Genomic DNA, 13,771 nt, shown 5'->3' with positions numbered 1-13,771 from the left:
GTGTTCTGTGTTTACATTTCTGCTGTCCATTCTCAAGGCTAAGACTTGCACACTTGGGTTTATTGCTTTAACACAAGCAACTGGAAGAAGTAGCATTGTTTTTGTGGAACTTTCATGTTGTACATGAAAACTACAGTTTACACATAAACATCCAAATTTACTTAAGAAATGCCACAGAAGTTTTGCAAGTAATTATTTTACTGTCTTTCTATGCCACTATTATTCAAACTCAACTTTTAAGAATTTAGGGAACAATGCAGGGAATGTGTGCTGCTGTTTGGTTTTTTTATTTCTCATTTCCGTTTCAATTTTACTTTGAGCTTCTCTTTTATGATCTTATGATACAAGGGTACAGCCATGAACTCTGGTTTCACTCAATTAAGATTCAGTAGTGCCTAACCATGTACTAATACAGTCACAATAAACATATCACTTCCCTGTTCTTTTTCATGGATATGTCTTCAAGACAGCTAAAATTTCTACTGAAATTACAGTAATTGATACTACAAAGGCAATTAAAGTACATTTCAACTATCTGGACTGAATATGTTAAACACATGAAAAATACAGTTTAAAATTAGCATTTTAGAAGTTGCTTCCAGAACAACCTAGTTTTATGTTCTCTTTTTAACAGACATGCTAAGGTCAACTATGTAAGCATTTTAATGTCTATCTAGACATACAGGATAGATGTAAAAATAGGGATGGAACACACAATTTTGATACTGAGAGACAGGCAAATGACACGAGATCGAACGTTTTAATATATAATAATGAGATATGCAAAGTCTGAACTTACCAACCATAACAGATGTGTAGCTTTGAGCAGGATCAAATGGACATCTGCCCTTACCATCTTCATTTTTACCTCCAAGCTCAAATGAAATTAAATTCTGCAAAAAATTAAGTTGGAAACCACAAAACACTTTTTCTTTCAGCCACTTGACTCATCCAGAGCTAACTGAAAAATCAACAGTAAGTAATGGAATGTATCATCAGCTTCTACCAAAGGCATTTTTATGAGACTACAAGAGGCAAACACATTTTCAGAAATTCTTATCGTTGTCCAGCAGACAGAGCAGAAATGTGATCCTATGATTTGTGAGGGTAGGAGCAGAAAAGACCATAAAATGAAAAGTGAAATCCAGACAGACCTTGAGAAAAAGCACCCAAAAAAGCCAGACAGCAGGAAAGGCTGGAAAGTTAGCTGACACATGGAAAGGGCTGGAAATTATCAAATTAGCTTGCACAAAAAATTGAGAGTTTTAGAAATCAAGAAGACTCCCTGGAGTGGATTTAACAATTTTTAAGATTATGGTAAAGCTGTAAGGATTTCTGCATTTCTGAATTGTTAACAGCCACAGTAAGGAGAATGATACAAGAGCCAGCAGTGAGGAAAAGGTATTTTGATTTTGTAACAGGACTTCACTCTGAAGTATCCAGCACTATGAAGCTGTGCCACAACCAGAAGCAGAGAGACAAGACAGAGAGAGGAATCTGAGAAATTTCAGGGACATTCAGTAATGGATGAAAGCCTTTAAAAGAGTGTAATTTTAGTTTTAGAAATAATTTTTACACTAACGCATAATAATTAGGAATTAGGAAAGCTAAGAAAAATAAACTTCAGGTAAGCAAGATCAATCAATAATTCAGCAAGCACTTTGAAAAAGGAACTACACAGTTTATTTCCATACTGAGTCATTACCATGGGACAGTGCAATAAGTGCTCCCAACACAATAAACAGCACTGAAACCTAAGGCACTGCAACTCCAGGGAAGTTGTGGATGCCCCCCCCCTTGGAAATGTTGAAGGACAGGCTGGATGGAGCTTTAAGCAAGCTGGTACAGTGGGAGGTGTCCGTGTCAAAACTCGTACTAGATGATCTTTGAGGTCCTTTCCAGCCCAAACCATTCTACGATTCTATGAAATTACAACAGTCTTCAGAAATGGAGAGTGGTCATTGTTCAAATGAGGTGCTTCTAATTTAGTTTCTTTTATAAACATATGTACATTCTTACCAGGTAATCACATGTTGGCTGAAACGCATTAGTTCCACACACATACAGAAAAGTACTGTTCAGCTGCTGCAAGACACGCACGTAATTACGACACTCTGTCTGTAATTGAGGATGAGAAGAGAGAGAGTTTGACAAACCACTTCTTCCACAGTACAACAGAAACAAACAGCTGAAGTTGTGCTGTCAGGTCATCCATTGCTGCTACCCATGCCACACCACAGCAGGAAGGCTGGGTGGTACAATCATCACCAGGACAACATCTCCCTGCAATCTCCAGGGGCTCCAGTCATGCAGCCAGTGGAGTGCAGCTGCTTCAGGACACCTGTCAGAGTACCATAACCAAGCATGAAACACTCAGCAGGGTGTATCTCAAGTTGCTCCATGAAGGTACAAGCTCCAAAGGCATACTCAATCCCTTGAAACAACTAGTTAAACATGGAATAAGTTTAAGACTTTGTCATCCTTTGTAAGCCTAGATGAAACACCAAGTGACAGCCAAGGCTGTTTCTTGAGAGAAATCTCTAATATCATTAAATTAGCTACAAAGCTTTGTCATTATTACCTGTCCTCAACCTTTTTGGGTTTTTTTCCGCCAAATCTTTACATCAATTGCTCTTTCATTCATAGAAACTTCTTATTTCCTTTGGTTTTGAAATAGGATGAGGTGTCTGAGCAAAGCTTTGCAGAAATGATACCATAAAGTTTTAAAATAATAACCAAGAAAAACAACTCTAAATACCCCATTGCAAGTGTCAGGGAAAAAAAATATAAAAAGCATTGCTTTTTCTTTTACACATCCCAATACCACTACTGTGATGTAGTTACATAAACATAAAATACTTGAAGCAAGTATAAGCACTGTTCTTACACTTATGAGGCAAAACAGGTATTTCTATGGATGAAGACTAAGTGGAAGGAGGAGAGCAAAACCTGTTTTCTGCCATGTGAGGTCCTTGAACAGATGCATGAAGGCTTTTTGCAGGTCCTAAACACCATAGTGGTGAGGAAGAGGGAGAAGACTGCCCATTTCTGTGTAATAAATTGCAACAATGGCTTGATACCTTTTGAAACTACTGCTCTAGGAAAAATACCCTGTCCACAACATAAATGTAAGACATGGAAAGTTATCAGTACAATGAGAATAAAGCAGAGCTGGTGGTTAAGTATGACCTGCTGAACCAGGGGAAAGGAAAAAAAGAAAGATGTATTTGGAGCTCTTGCAAATTAACAGGGTCCAATATCCCTCTCTAATGAACAAAAATAATTTCTGCAGAGGACTGGTTGAGATGCACACGCTGTCTTCTAAACTGTATGCACATGAAGAGAAATTCACATCTCTCATATTCATCACAGCTGTATGTGAATATTATTACAAGTACTCCAAACCTAACCTGGAGAACAGAAATAACATACACAGTGCATCCTGAAGAGGGACACAAGCAGGAAATGGCTGTTAAATACCTGCCACACTTCATGTTAGGATAATTTATTGGTGGCTGTAACTCCAACCAAAGCCAGAAAACTGAGCCCAGGGAGAAAAACCCAACTCCCACTTAGAGGAGCCCTATGAATGCAGGATATCAATCAGCCTTGGATGCAGCACATGGAGTTTTGTAACTGTGAACCAGAGAGGCTGCAGGCTGAGGGGTGCTGATGTCAAATCCCTGCAAGTGTAGAGCAGGGTTGCTTTTTGTATTTGCAAGGCTTGCAGACTCCCACTTTCAATCCTGTGCAAAAAGCCCAGCCAACCACCAGTCCTGCCCAGCAAGCCTTTACTTGAGCACATCACTAAACCAAGTGGCACTGCACAACAGAATAGGTACCTCCACATACACTTAACCATCTCACGTAAAGCATCTCCACATAAAAACAAAATGAGTAAGCCATGCTGCACACTGGCAGCCATGGGGAGCCCATGGTTCCCAGAAACACCGAGGGACCCCAGGGGCTGAGCTGCCTTCCCTGCCGAGCTGGCAGATCAGGCTGCTCAGCTGCCAGGAAGCTGTCTGAGCAGTGACATCAGCAAGGTCACAGCCACTGAGCATCACTATAAGGATGTATGTAGCCAGTGAAAAAGACACTTGCCTAAAAAAAAAAAAAACCCTGTGCCCTAAAACAAAGCAAATAGAACTATCGAAATTATACTGGGGAAGTATTATTGCAATAACAAAACTCACCAGCTGCCACCACTTACCTCAGAGAAAGTAATACTGGTTTACAATTTTAATGGAAAAACTTCTAACATTAAGCACACATCAAGGTGTGCCCAAATTTTCAAACATTCCAATAATATTGACCAGCAAGAAATAATGAACTAAGAATTAAAAAAATAAGAGTAAATATGCTGAAGTTTCTAAAGCTCAAGTTAATTAAAGAATTTAGGTGAATAATTGAAAATTTTAATTTCAAAAAGCTGGAGCCTTTTTTCCTTTAACATCACTCCTCTTGAAGCAAAATGCATAACATCTTTCCCATAGTTCAATAAGAACACATACCTGTTCTGATTTGCCCTTGACTGCACATTTAGTCCTTTTATCTTCAGTGACCTTCCAGTGTAACTAAGTGAAAAAACAAGCAACAGGAAAGCACATTAAGAGTACTTTAATTCAATGCACAGTCTAAAAGTCTGGTAGTAGCACACACACACAAAAAAGAAATTCCAAGACTATCTGCACTAAAATGCAGGCCGTTTTGCAAGCAGCTTTCAAAGCTTTAAAGCCATTCTTTCCTAGGTAGGTGACACTTCCAAATGCATGTGCATTAAGCAGGGCTAAATCACTGCTATTATCTTTTGTGTTCATCCTGACAGTTCCTCTCAAATTGCTAATGAAGTTGCCATTACCACATGCATTAGGAAAATGCAACTTTAACAGTTATAAGTGCTTCTCAATTTGAAGCATTTCTCAGTTTCACTCCTAGGAAAAACAAAGAAAACTTACTGGACTCATTAACACTATACAGAGAGGTACAACTTTTGACAGTTACATGCACTTATAGAACAAGATCTATATGCTGCTGAAATTGCCCACCAGCTCCTGTGAAGAATTTGTATTAAAAATCTTCCCAAACATCTGTGTCAGCCTGTGCTGTGGATGGGATGAGAAAACAGGAGCCTGGGAAGGACTGGAAGCAATCCAATGTTAGCAGACTTGTGCATGGGCTCATCTACTCTGGGAAGCCAGTGTCAGCACATTCAGAGTATTTCCCGGAGCAAACTGAACCAGACCTGTCTGCACCACTGTTTTTTGTACAGCCACACCTAGAGACAGAACGTAAAGGACAAGGCTCTCATTTGAAGCACATCTGCAGCTTGCAACTCCTGACCAAATTCCAATTTTGCTCCTGTTTTGGATTACATTACTTTCAATAACAGGAGAGAACCACTCCTGATAATAAAAATATGCACATGACTCACAGATGATACCCAAAATCCCTCCAGTCCAGCATCCTTTTCCCAAGAAGAATATACCTAGGGGGACCTATACTTCCTTATGTCCAACTTCTCATATTTTCCTTTTATGTGATGGCATGTTTTACTCTACAGCATGTTCCAGAAATAACACAGGGGTAGCCCACACTAGAGTATTTTTCCTTTTAGATATCTATCACTTAAGGTATAGTGTTACTGGTAGCAGGAAATGAGATCAAATTTGGAGTATGATTTTTACATGGTGGATAATGTATTAAAAAGCATACCTCATGTTGCTTTTCAGCAATATTCACTGCATTTAATGCAAAGATCACTTCTCTGGCTCCTACATACAGGAAATCTTTGTCTTGACTTAACAGCAGTGTTGAATAGTTTGACACTTCTGGTTCATGAAAATGTATTAGCTGGACCTCTGTTGAAATGAAAGAAAAACAGCACCACATGAAGAAACACAATCACTTAGGGTCAGGTTTATGGGTCATCTTTTTAAGTTGTCTAACAGCTGTTGGATATCTTGAAAGCAACAAAGGTTTGTTTGGACAATCCATGTAGCAGACAAGAGGCCTCTTTGGAAGCTTGGTTCAGCAGTTCAGCAGAAACAGCAGCTCCCACCATCATCAAAATCATTGGTCCCTGCTTTCTTGTTCAATTTCAAGTTGAAATTAAACACACAATCCCTTGCAACCAACCCAAACATCTCACAAAAAACTTATGCACCTTGAAAGACAACACTTCAGCAGCAGGAAGAAGACACAGAAGCTAAAAATGAACCATTTACCAAGGGTAAATATGCTGATTTAGAAGCTTAGAACAGAGATGAAATGCTTATGACAGAAAGAAATAGCATAAGGGAAAATCAAGATGAAAAGAAGATGACAGACAGAGGGAGAGACTGGTAAAAAGGCAGTAGAATGAGGAAGTGTGCTGCCTGGAACAGAATGGCTTGGAGAAAGATGACACAAAATTACTAATATACATGAATATTTTTTTCTGCATGTACAACCATAATGGAAAAATGTCTAAATTGCATGTGGCTTTTTAAGATACAGGCAGAAAACAATACGTACTATTTCTCCTAATTCCAACATTAGAAACTGCACATTTTCAACTGTAAGACTGCAGAAATATTAATTTCAAACTAGCTTCTCGAGCATGTAGTTTTCAAGGCTTTTACTCAGCAGGCAAATCTTCCCCAAATGGACAAATTTATTCATAAAACTCTACATGTTCATTCCTCCACCCAATTCCCTACTCAAAGTAGGCTTCCCATATTAAATGCAATAGTCTTTAGCAGACAGAGACAGGGATAAATAGCAAGAATGAAAATAAATCTAATTATGAGTAATTCAGACGTGTATTTGCAGTGCCTTACCATAATATCATTAGACAGTAAGTTGCCCAATTTTAACTGCTGTAAAAGACAGGAGCATCAAGAAGCCTAAGCTGCAACTATGAGCCTTGTCTAGCCTGTTCTTTCTGAAAATCTACATCCATCTATGCTTTCCTACACTATGACTGCTCAGTATTCAACATCTTTATTTAAGGCTGCATCTTCACACTGTCCATACACTGGTCTGGTTGCAGCATACTTGGGTAAGTAACTGCTAGTACCTAGAAGTAAAGGAAGACCTAACAACAAAACCTTGTAAAATCTACAGCATCCCTGCCACACAAGTTCAGGGGAAGTTGGGGGAAAGAAAAGAAAAGAAAAAAAAGAGAGGGGAAAAAAGAAAAAAAAAAAGTGTGTTTGGTAACAGCAGCAAATAACTACTGAATAGTCCTTGCTCTATAGGGTTGTCTTCAGATTCAGGCTACCTTAAACCAAAACCCAAGGGATTCACTGATCCCTATTGATTGTCTTTGTGCCATATTTGCTGACTTCTAATTCTATTGGGAGGTTATGAATGTCTGCTGTGACTTCAAATACAGGGAAAGCAGTGTTCTGTGAAAAAGACTGTTTCAACTCTAGGCACCATATATTGCTTTTAGAAAAGGGCCAAATGCTTACATTTCCTTCATCTCGTGGTTTATTTAGTGCACAGGATGGCTGAGTGTCAAAATACATCTCAGTCTGAAAAAGCATAAAAAGATTATTAGCTGGAGAGGTGTATTTTGCTAATGTCCAGACTAAGAAAAATATTCTAGTAAAATAAAATACATCCTCTCAGCTAAGAAAGCCAAATGTGAAATTCCTCCTTTAATAAGCTGTTTTCAGAACTGCTTAAACTACTTGAAATTAGTTAACCCAGTGCCTGACTAAATTTCAAATATTCTTGTCCTAAGCACTTCGTAAGTGAAGCAATGCTAGCAACACCTGAATAAACTTGCAGCATGCAGGCTGAAAGAACATCCAGCCTCAATGAATTTCAGATCCCACAGAAACCCTAAGGCTGTGGTTATGTCAAATATACTGAAGTTCCTCCTCTTACCTCTGTGTTCCCAAGTGATCCTTGGTACTGGACCAAATGCTACTGCTACTTCCAGTAACAAAGCCCAAACTGCATACAAAGCACACAAAGCCATCATCTTCAACATCCTTGCTCTTTTGGGCTCCTTGGATAACTGCAGCAGGTAAGTGTTTCTTCAGCAGAAGAAATGAAAATCCCAGGGAGTGTCACAGACCATGCATTTCCGACCTTGATAAGCACTGTAGCAAGGCAGAATGAACAACTGTGCAAGTATGTGCTTTTCAGCAGATCACTTCTCCAAGGGAACGCACATTTTCCAGGATGCTGCATACAGTGACTGCCCACACTCTCCACAGGCCACAGAGCTGCTGAGAAACACAACTGAGAACATTCTTCTGTTTCGTTGCAGAAAGAAATGCTGTGGAGAGAGAACAAGAAGCAAAAAAGAAAGCAAACTGAGTACTGCCAAATATAGCACCTGGTACACACTGATCTTGCAATAGTTCTGTAGCTGTCTGCATAGCTTGATTTGGATAAAGACTGCACTTATTGGTGAAAACGCTATTCTTAAAAACACATTACGTGGAAAATAGCCAAAAACTGACAGAAATAATTACAAAATCGAATGCCAGGAAAATAATAAATATTTTGAATGTAAATTAGTAAATATTTTGAACAGTGACTTACTTTTAGCACAAAGTTCAGCACTACCTTACATATTCTCTTACTTTCATTAGCGAGCTGAGGAAAATTCACCTCTGATAACAAAAAACACTATGGCAGAGAGCAAAGGACATGAGAAGTGCAGCAATAATCTTAAACTACACAGTTATACAGATCTTCCACACTTTCTCATCCTTGGGACTTACAAAATGTCAGTTTTAGCAAAGTCTTTTTGCATTACTAATGCACTCAAGGTGTGCTGGGGCAAAAAGCAATACAGCTACAGAACAAAGTGTTAATGTACTATGTACAAACATAAAGGGAGAAAATGCTTAAATACTAAAACTGCTATAATCCTATGAAAGTCGGCCCCTCTCTGAGCCACTCTCAGAACCAGAAAGGGCTCTATCCTCAGCAATCAAAACCATCACTCACTCCTTTTTACAACATCTGCAAGTCTCCAATGCTCTTTGTCTCCCTGCAACCACTCAGAGGTCAACACTAATGCAAGTATTTACCAGGAAAAGTGAGTGCATTAATCAAAGGCCACATACTGCATATGGATAAATCTGAGGGGCTGTACACCTGGGGGAGGAAAAGGGTAAGAAAAGCACACTGCCCTTTGCAGCATGGCACAGAAGGTGATAGACTTACACCATGCCACAGTCTCAGACACTAGCATGACACTACTATGAGACATGTCACAACACAGGGTAACTGTAATACCTACAAGTTATCCACTAAGGCGGCAAAGGAGGGTTGCAAAATCCTTAGTAGTATTCAAGAAGAAAAAGGGTAGCACTTGAGGACAGACATTAACAAAAAAAAAATAAAATGCAAAGATGCAGCAAGAACATCTCTAAGAAAAACTGTGATGCTGATAGCCTCCTTGGGAGGAACAAGGCCCTGGGCAGGCAAAGGCAATCAACTTTTGTGAAGTGCAGCCAGTGGATCTCTTACAAACACAGAAGTACTACATGGATGAATGTAAGATGGACAACTACATTTGAAGACCCTATATGTACTTTTACTATCACAAGCAAAGTTAAAAAGAGGATTTAAAATCTCTTTTATTCCTGCAAATCTCTTGTTCACAAAGAAAAAAAAAACTCATAAAGCCACAAATGCTCAAGCTGAACCGGTGAACTAAATAATTTTTTATGTGTTTTCTTTCTGTAGTTTCATTAAGAACTCTGGATCGGATTGAACTGTTTGTAATGGATCACATAAATTGTTTTCAAGGCAACAGTACTTTCAGCTAAGCTGACTTGGCTTGTTTATCTGTCCCTTCCTGTTTATCCTCATATATAAGCAATCCCACTTTTACTCTCCAATACATTAAGCAGCGCCCACTCAGCATTGCAAGGTATCACACTAATGTATGCTGAAGCAAATCCTTTTACTGGTATTTAATCAATTAAGAGTAGTTAGATGATTAAGTTCAAGGCAGTCTAGCAACTGTATTTTAATGGAAATATAGGGGGAAAACAACAATTTGAACAAAGATCTTTAAGCCATTATTTGTAAACACTGCTAATTCTTTTTTTCATGTCACTCTTTTTACTGAAAAGACTCCACTTCATTACCATTAATTAACTCTTGATTTATTTTTTTAAAGAGGCAACCAGACCATCGTTCAGTACTAGTCCCAATGAGAATCATTTATTTACAGTGTCATTTGCTACAGATATCTCCCTGAAAAGACTTCCATAGTCCTGTAAATTTTCTGCCCTTTTAAAGGAACATACTGAGTCTCCCCTACAGCTACACCTGCACACCTAGCCTCCTAGTTCATCTATCTCAGAAAATGCAAATGGACAACAAAATCTGAAACAACTTACATCCCCTTCTGGAGAAGACAAAGTACTTGGTTGTGTCAGTGTCTACTTGCTGTGTGGCAGGAAAATTGTTCCGGCCCCATGAAAAAGAAATCTGTCATTTCATTCCCACTCCATACGTTTGCAAGACAGGCCCTTTTTCGTATTAATAAATTTGACTTGTGCTACATTATTTCTTGAGTTAAGGTTAAATTTTTGCATGTTCAAAAAAGGGGGTGAGACAGACTACAGTGACAGACTAATTCTGCAAGATCCACTTTGTTGTCATTCCCCTTTGTTTAAACAGAGATGACAATGCACTCAGAACTTTGTCCTTTAATTTAGCCTTTTATTACCTTCTTCCCACCCTCCCCTTCCTGTGCTGAAAATTATCTGGAATAACTCCTTCACTGACATTCACTGTGAAGCCAGCCATAATCCAATACAAGCCTGGTTTTATAGAACACAAAGGGTAGAAGGGAAAAAAAGAAGAAAGGGGAAAAAAAAAAAAGAGGCCTAGACAATGGCCTAATTTCCAAAGTAGCTCAGCTCCATCAGTGTTCAGTCGCTTTGATTAGATTTGAGCATTTTGCATTTCTGAAAGATTACTTATCCAAAGGCTTTAGGTTTTACTCCTAAAAATGAGCCACAATTTAACATGACAGTAAAGCAGAAAGAAACCTGAAATGCCTAGTTACACAATTAAACTCTAATTAGAAGTGACCACTTGTCTACTTTTCCATTTTCTGTTAAACTGCTGAAAAATTTTGAGGTAAATTTAAACCAGTGATTTCAATCCAGGCACTCTGCTGATAATGATTTTAAATCAATGTACTACAACAAACTGATGCAAAATGTAACACATACACTACTTTCATGAGTTCTTCTAAATGCTTGAATTTATGGTGACTGAAACTGAAAATCAAAACTGTTAAAATTTTCAGGCTGCTTAAGTTATAAGGAACATTAGTTCAAATTATGGAAGTGGGGAGTTGTGATGGAGTACTATTACCAAAATCAAAACCCATCTGTCTCTCTCCTCACCCATCCCAGTGGTCAAAGAAAGATGCTCCAGACCACCTTCCAGAAAAGTGCAAAACATTAGCTCTGCAATGGGAGAATTTAAGAAACTAACAACTGAAAGACTACTGCCATCTTTCCCATCATTCAAGACACAGAAGCAAACTTAAGTATGATGAAGCTTTTGTGAACATCAAATGCCATCTTTCACAGGTGATTATTAAGCAACCCTTATCAGTACCAAACTAATTCTTGATAAGTAATAAAATGTAACATTAAAAACCCAGCAGCCAGTGTCTTCTCCCCTAGTCAGCATGATAAAGCTTGACTCACATGTTCATCTTATACATGATAATTGCATCATTTATCTAAATTCTGAAACGTTAAAGTTAGGAATGCCCAGTTTTGCAACCCTGGTTTTGAAATAGTTTTTCTTCTAATAAACACTTAGTTGCATTATGCAACTTATAAATTCTGCTCAGTATGACACAAGTTGCTAAATCTTTATCTTCTCTATGAAAGTTAAAAAATATTAAAACTTTACTGACATACCCACAGCAGCCAGCATGATGGCTGGAATCCTTATAATTTCCAGTAAATGATCATAATCACCACAGAGTATCTCGCCTCTCCCTCAAGAAAGCCAGAAGGGCAGGTCCCAGAACCCAGGGCCCTCCTGGACTAATACTGTGTCACTTTCTTTATCACCCCTCAGGCACACCCAATGTCCATATCATTTTCCTCCCATTTGGTACTGCATTTTATCCTCCTCCCCAGGGTTAATTTTCCTGCAATCCCTGACCTACTCCATGGTTATGCTCCCATCCATGGTGCCACCACCTCCTCCTCCTCCTCCTCCTTCTCCCCAACACAAGCCGTGTACAACTACATGACCACAGCTGATGCAAGCCCTGGTGAGGCTGTCAGACAAAAGACCACCTCCCTTTGGGCTAAGAAGGAAGATCTTACCATACAGAGCTCCCCACCACTCCACAAAAACCACTTTCACTCTTCTCACTGTCGAAGCTCAGCAAACAAGGGCCTCATAGTAAGCAACAACTGAATGCAAAGACCTTCCCTTCCTGCTGCCAAGAACAAAAAACAATGCAGGTTTCCCAGGTGGCCTAACCTGCTGGGTTTAGATTTAAAGCAGTACTACTAGTAGTAGCAATGCATTAGTAAAACTTTTAAGTTACTATAATTAGAGATACGAAGCTCAATATGTGGAGACAGGCAAATACATAAACTAATTGCTTCCTCCAGCAGTAAAGAGGAAGCGGGCATGTTTTATAGGATTCATCAACGAGAGGGCATAAATTGCAAGTTCTCCCAAACAAATTTCTTCAAAGGCTTTGGAAAGTTTTAACAGAATACAGACCTGCTTCAGTGTTTATGAGTGCCTACATGATAAAGATTTTAGGGCTTCATATATGACAGAAAAAAAAAACAAACCACAGAACTCCAACTGTGACATTTTGTTTAAGCCAGATTGTTTTCAACTCACTCCAAGTTTTTTTTCCAAAAATAGGAAAAAAAATTAGCAATGCTTGTATTTTAAGCTATTAAACGTACTCAGTAAAAAGTGTACAATTTACCTTTGATAGCTGAGTTTTACTTACACAGTTTATTTTAAACCAGTAAGAACAGGCTATTCTCACCCTTTAGCAAAACCTCAAGCACAGTGCCATTTTTAGACTGTCTCATGAGAAGCACCCCTTTTTTTTTTTTTTTTTTATATAATATGTAGGAATTCTTTTGGAATTCTTTTTCTGCTAAGTTAAAATTTCAAAGCAGCAGACTAGCAGTCCTTTATGACTAACACACATGTAGAGCTTGAGAGTATTTACACTTCAAACTGTAACCAAAATACTTTGTAGTTGCTAGGTACTTAGAAATTAGATGACGTTTTCTAAGCTTTCTCAGATAATCTGATGTGGTCTACCTACACGACAAAACTTGCTGGAAAAGGTGCACAAGTTCTAAGTGGATAAATATTCTGGGAAAATTGAAATTCCCTGTATTAGGCTGAAACCTTCTGTGAAGACAGATATTTAATATCCTGATTCTGCATGATAAATATGCCACCAAGTACTGTCTGAAGTACTAATGGTTGAGCTTGAAGCAGAGAATATTTATAAACTTCAGTGGAATACTTGAAGGATTTTTTAAAACTCATATTCCTGTTATTTTCTTTACTGCAATGTGCTAGTGGGAGGGAAGGGCCAAGATTACAAGATGACAAAGTGTTATGCTAAAAGTAAAAAAAGGCAACAATCACGGAAGACAAATAAGAGAATAAAATTCTTCTTCTTCACATTATTTTGGGTGGGTTGTTAGGAATATCATGTTACTCTTGAATTCTGAACAGCAACAGGAAAGAGAAAATCAATGGCTCTGCGTATCTTGTCTTTCTT

At 38.5% G+C, this 13,771-nt stretch overlaps 1 protein-coding gene across 5 annotated transcripts in view; it reads right to left on the bottom strand.

Annotated features, from left to right (window-relative positions):
- SEMA4D (semaphorin 4D) overlaps window positions 1-13,771 on the bottom strand; it is a 97,443-nt gene that overhangs the window by 26,917 nt on the left and 56,755 nt on the right. For all 5 annotated transcript variants that reach the window (XM_071731427.1, XM_071731429.1, XM_071731426.1 and 2 more), the window contains 5 exons: window positions 7,879-8,275; window positions 5,716-5,861; window positions 4,515-4,577; window positions 2,020-2,118; window positions 800-893 (listed from right to left, as the gene is read on the bottom strand). In XM_071731427.1, the coding sequence (XP_071587528.1) occupies window positions 800-893; window positions 2,020-2,118; window positions 4,515-4,577; window positions 5,716-5,861; window positions 7,879-7,984 (508 nt within the window). In that variant the 5' untranslated portion in view covers window positions 7,985-8,275. The remainder of the gene's footprint in view (window positions 1-799; window positions 894-2,019; window positions 2,119-4,514; window positions 4,578-5,715; window positions 5,862-7,878; window positions 8,276-13,771) is intronic.

Source organism: Heliangelus exortis, chromosome Z, assembly GCF_036169615.1.
Source record: "Heliangelus exortis chromosome Z, bHelExo1.hap1, whole genome shotgun sequence".
Taxonomy (NCBI): domain Eukaryota; kingdom Metazoa; phylum Chordata; class Aves; order Apodiformes; family Trochilidae; genus Heliangelus; species Heliangelus exortis.
The sequence above is the reverse complement of the archived record's forward strand: the minus strand, read 5'-3'. Positions and strand labels throughout refer to the sequence as shown.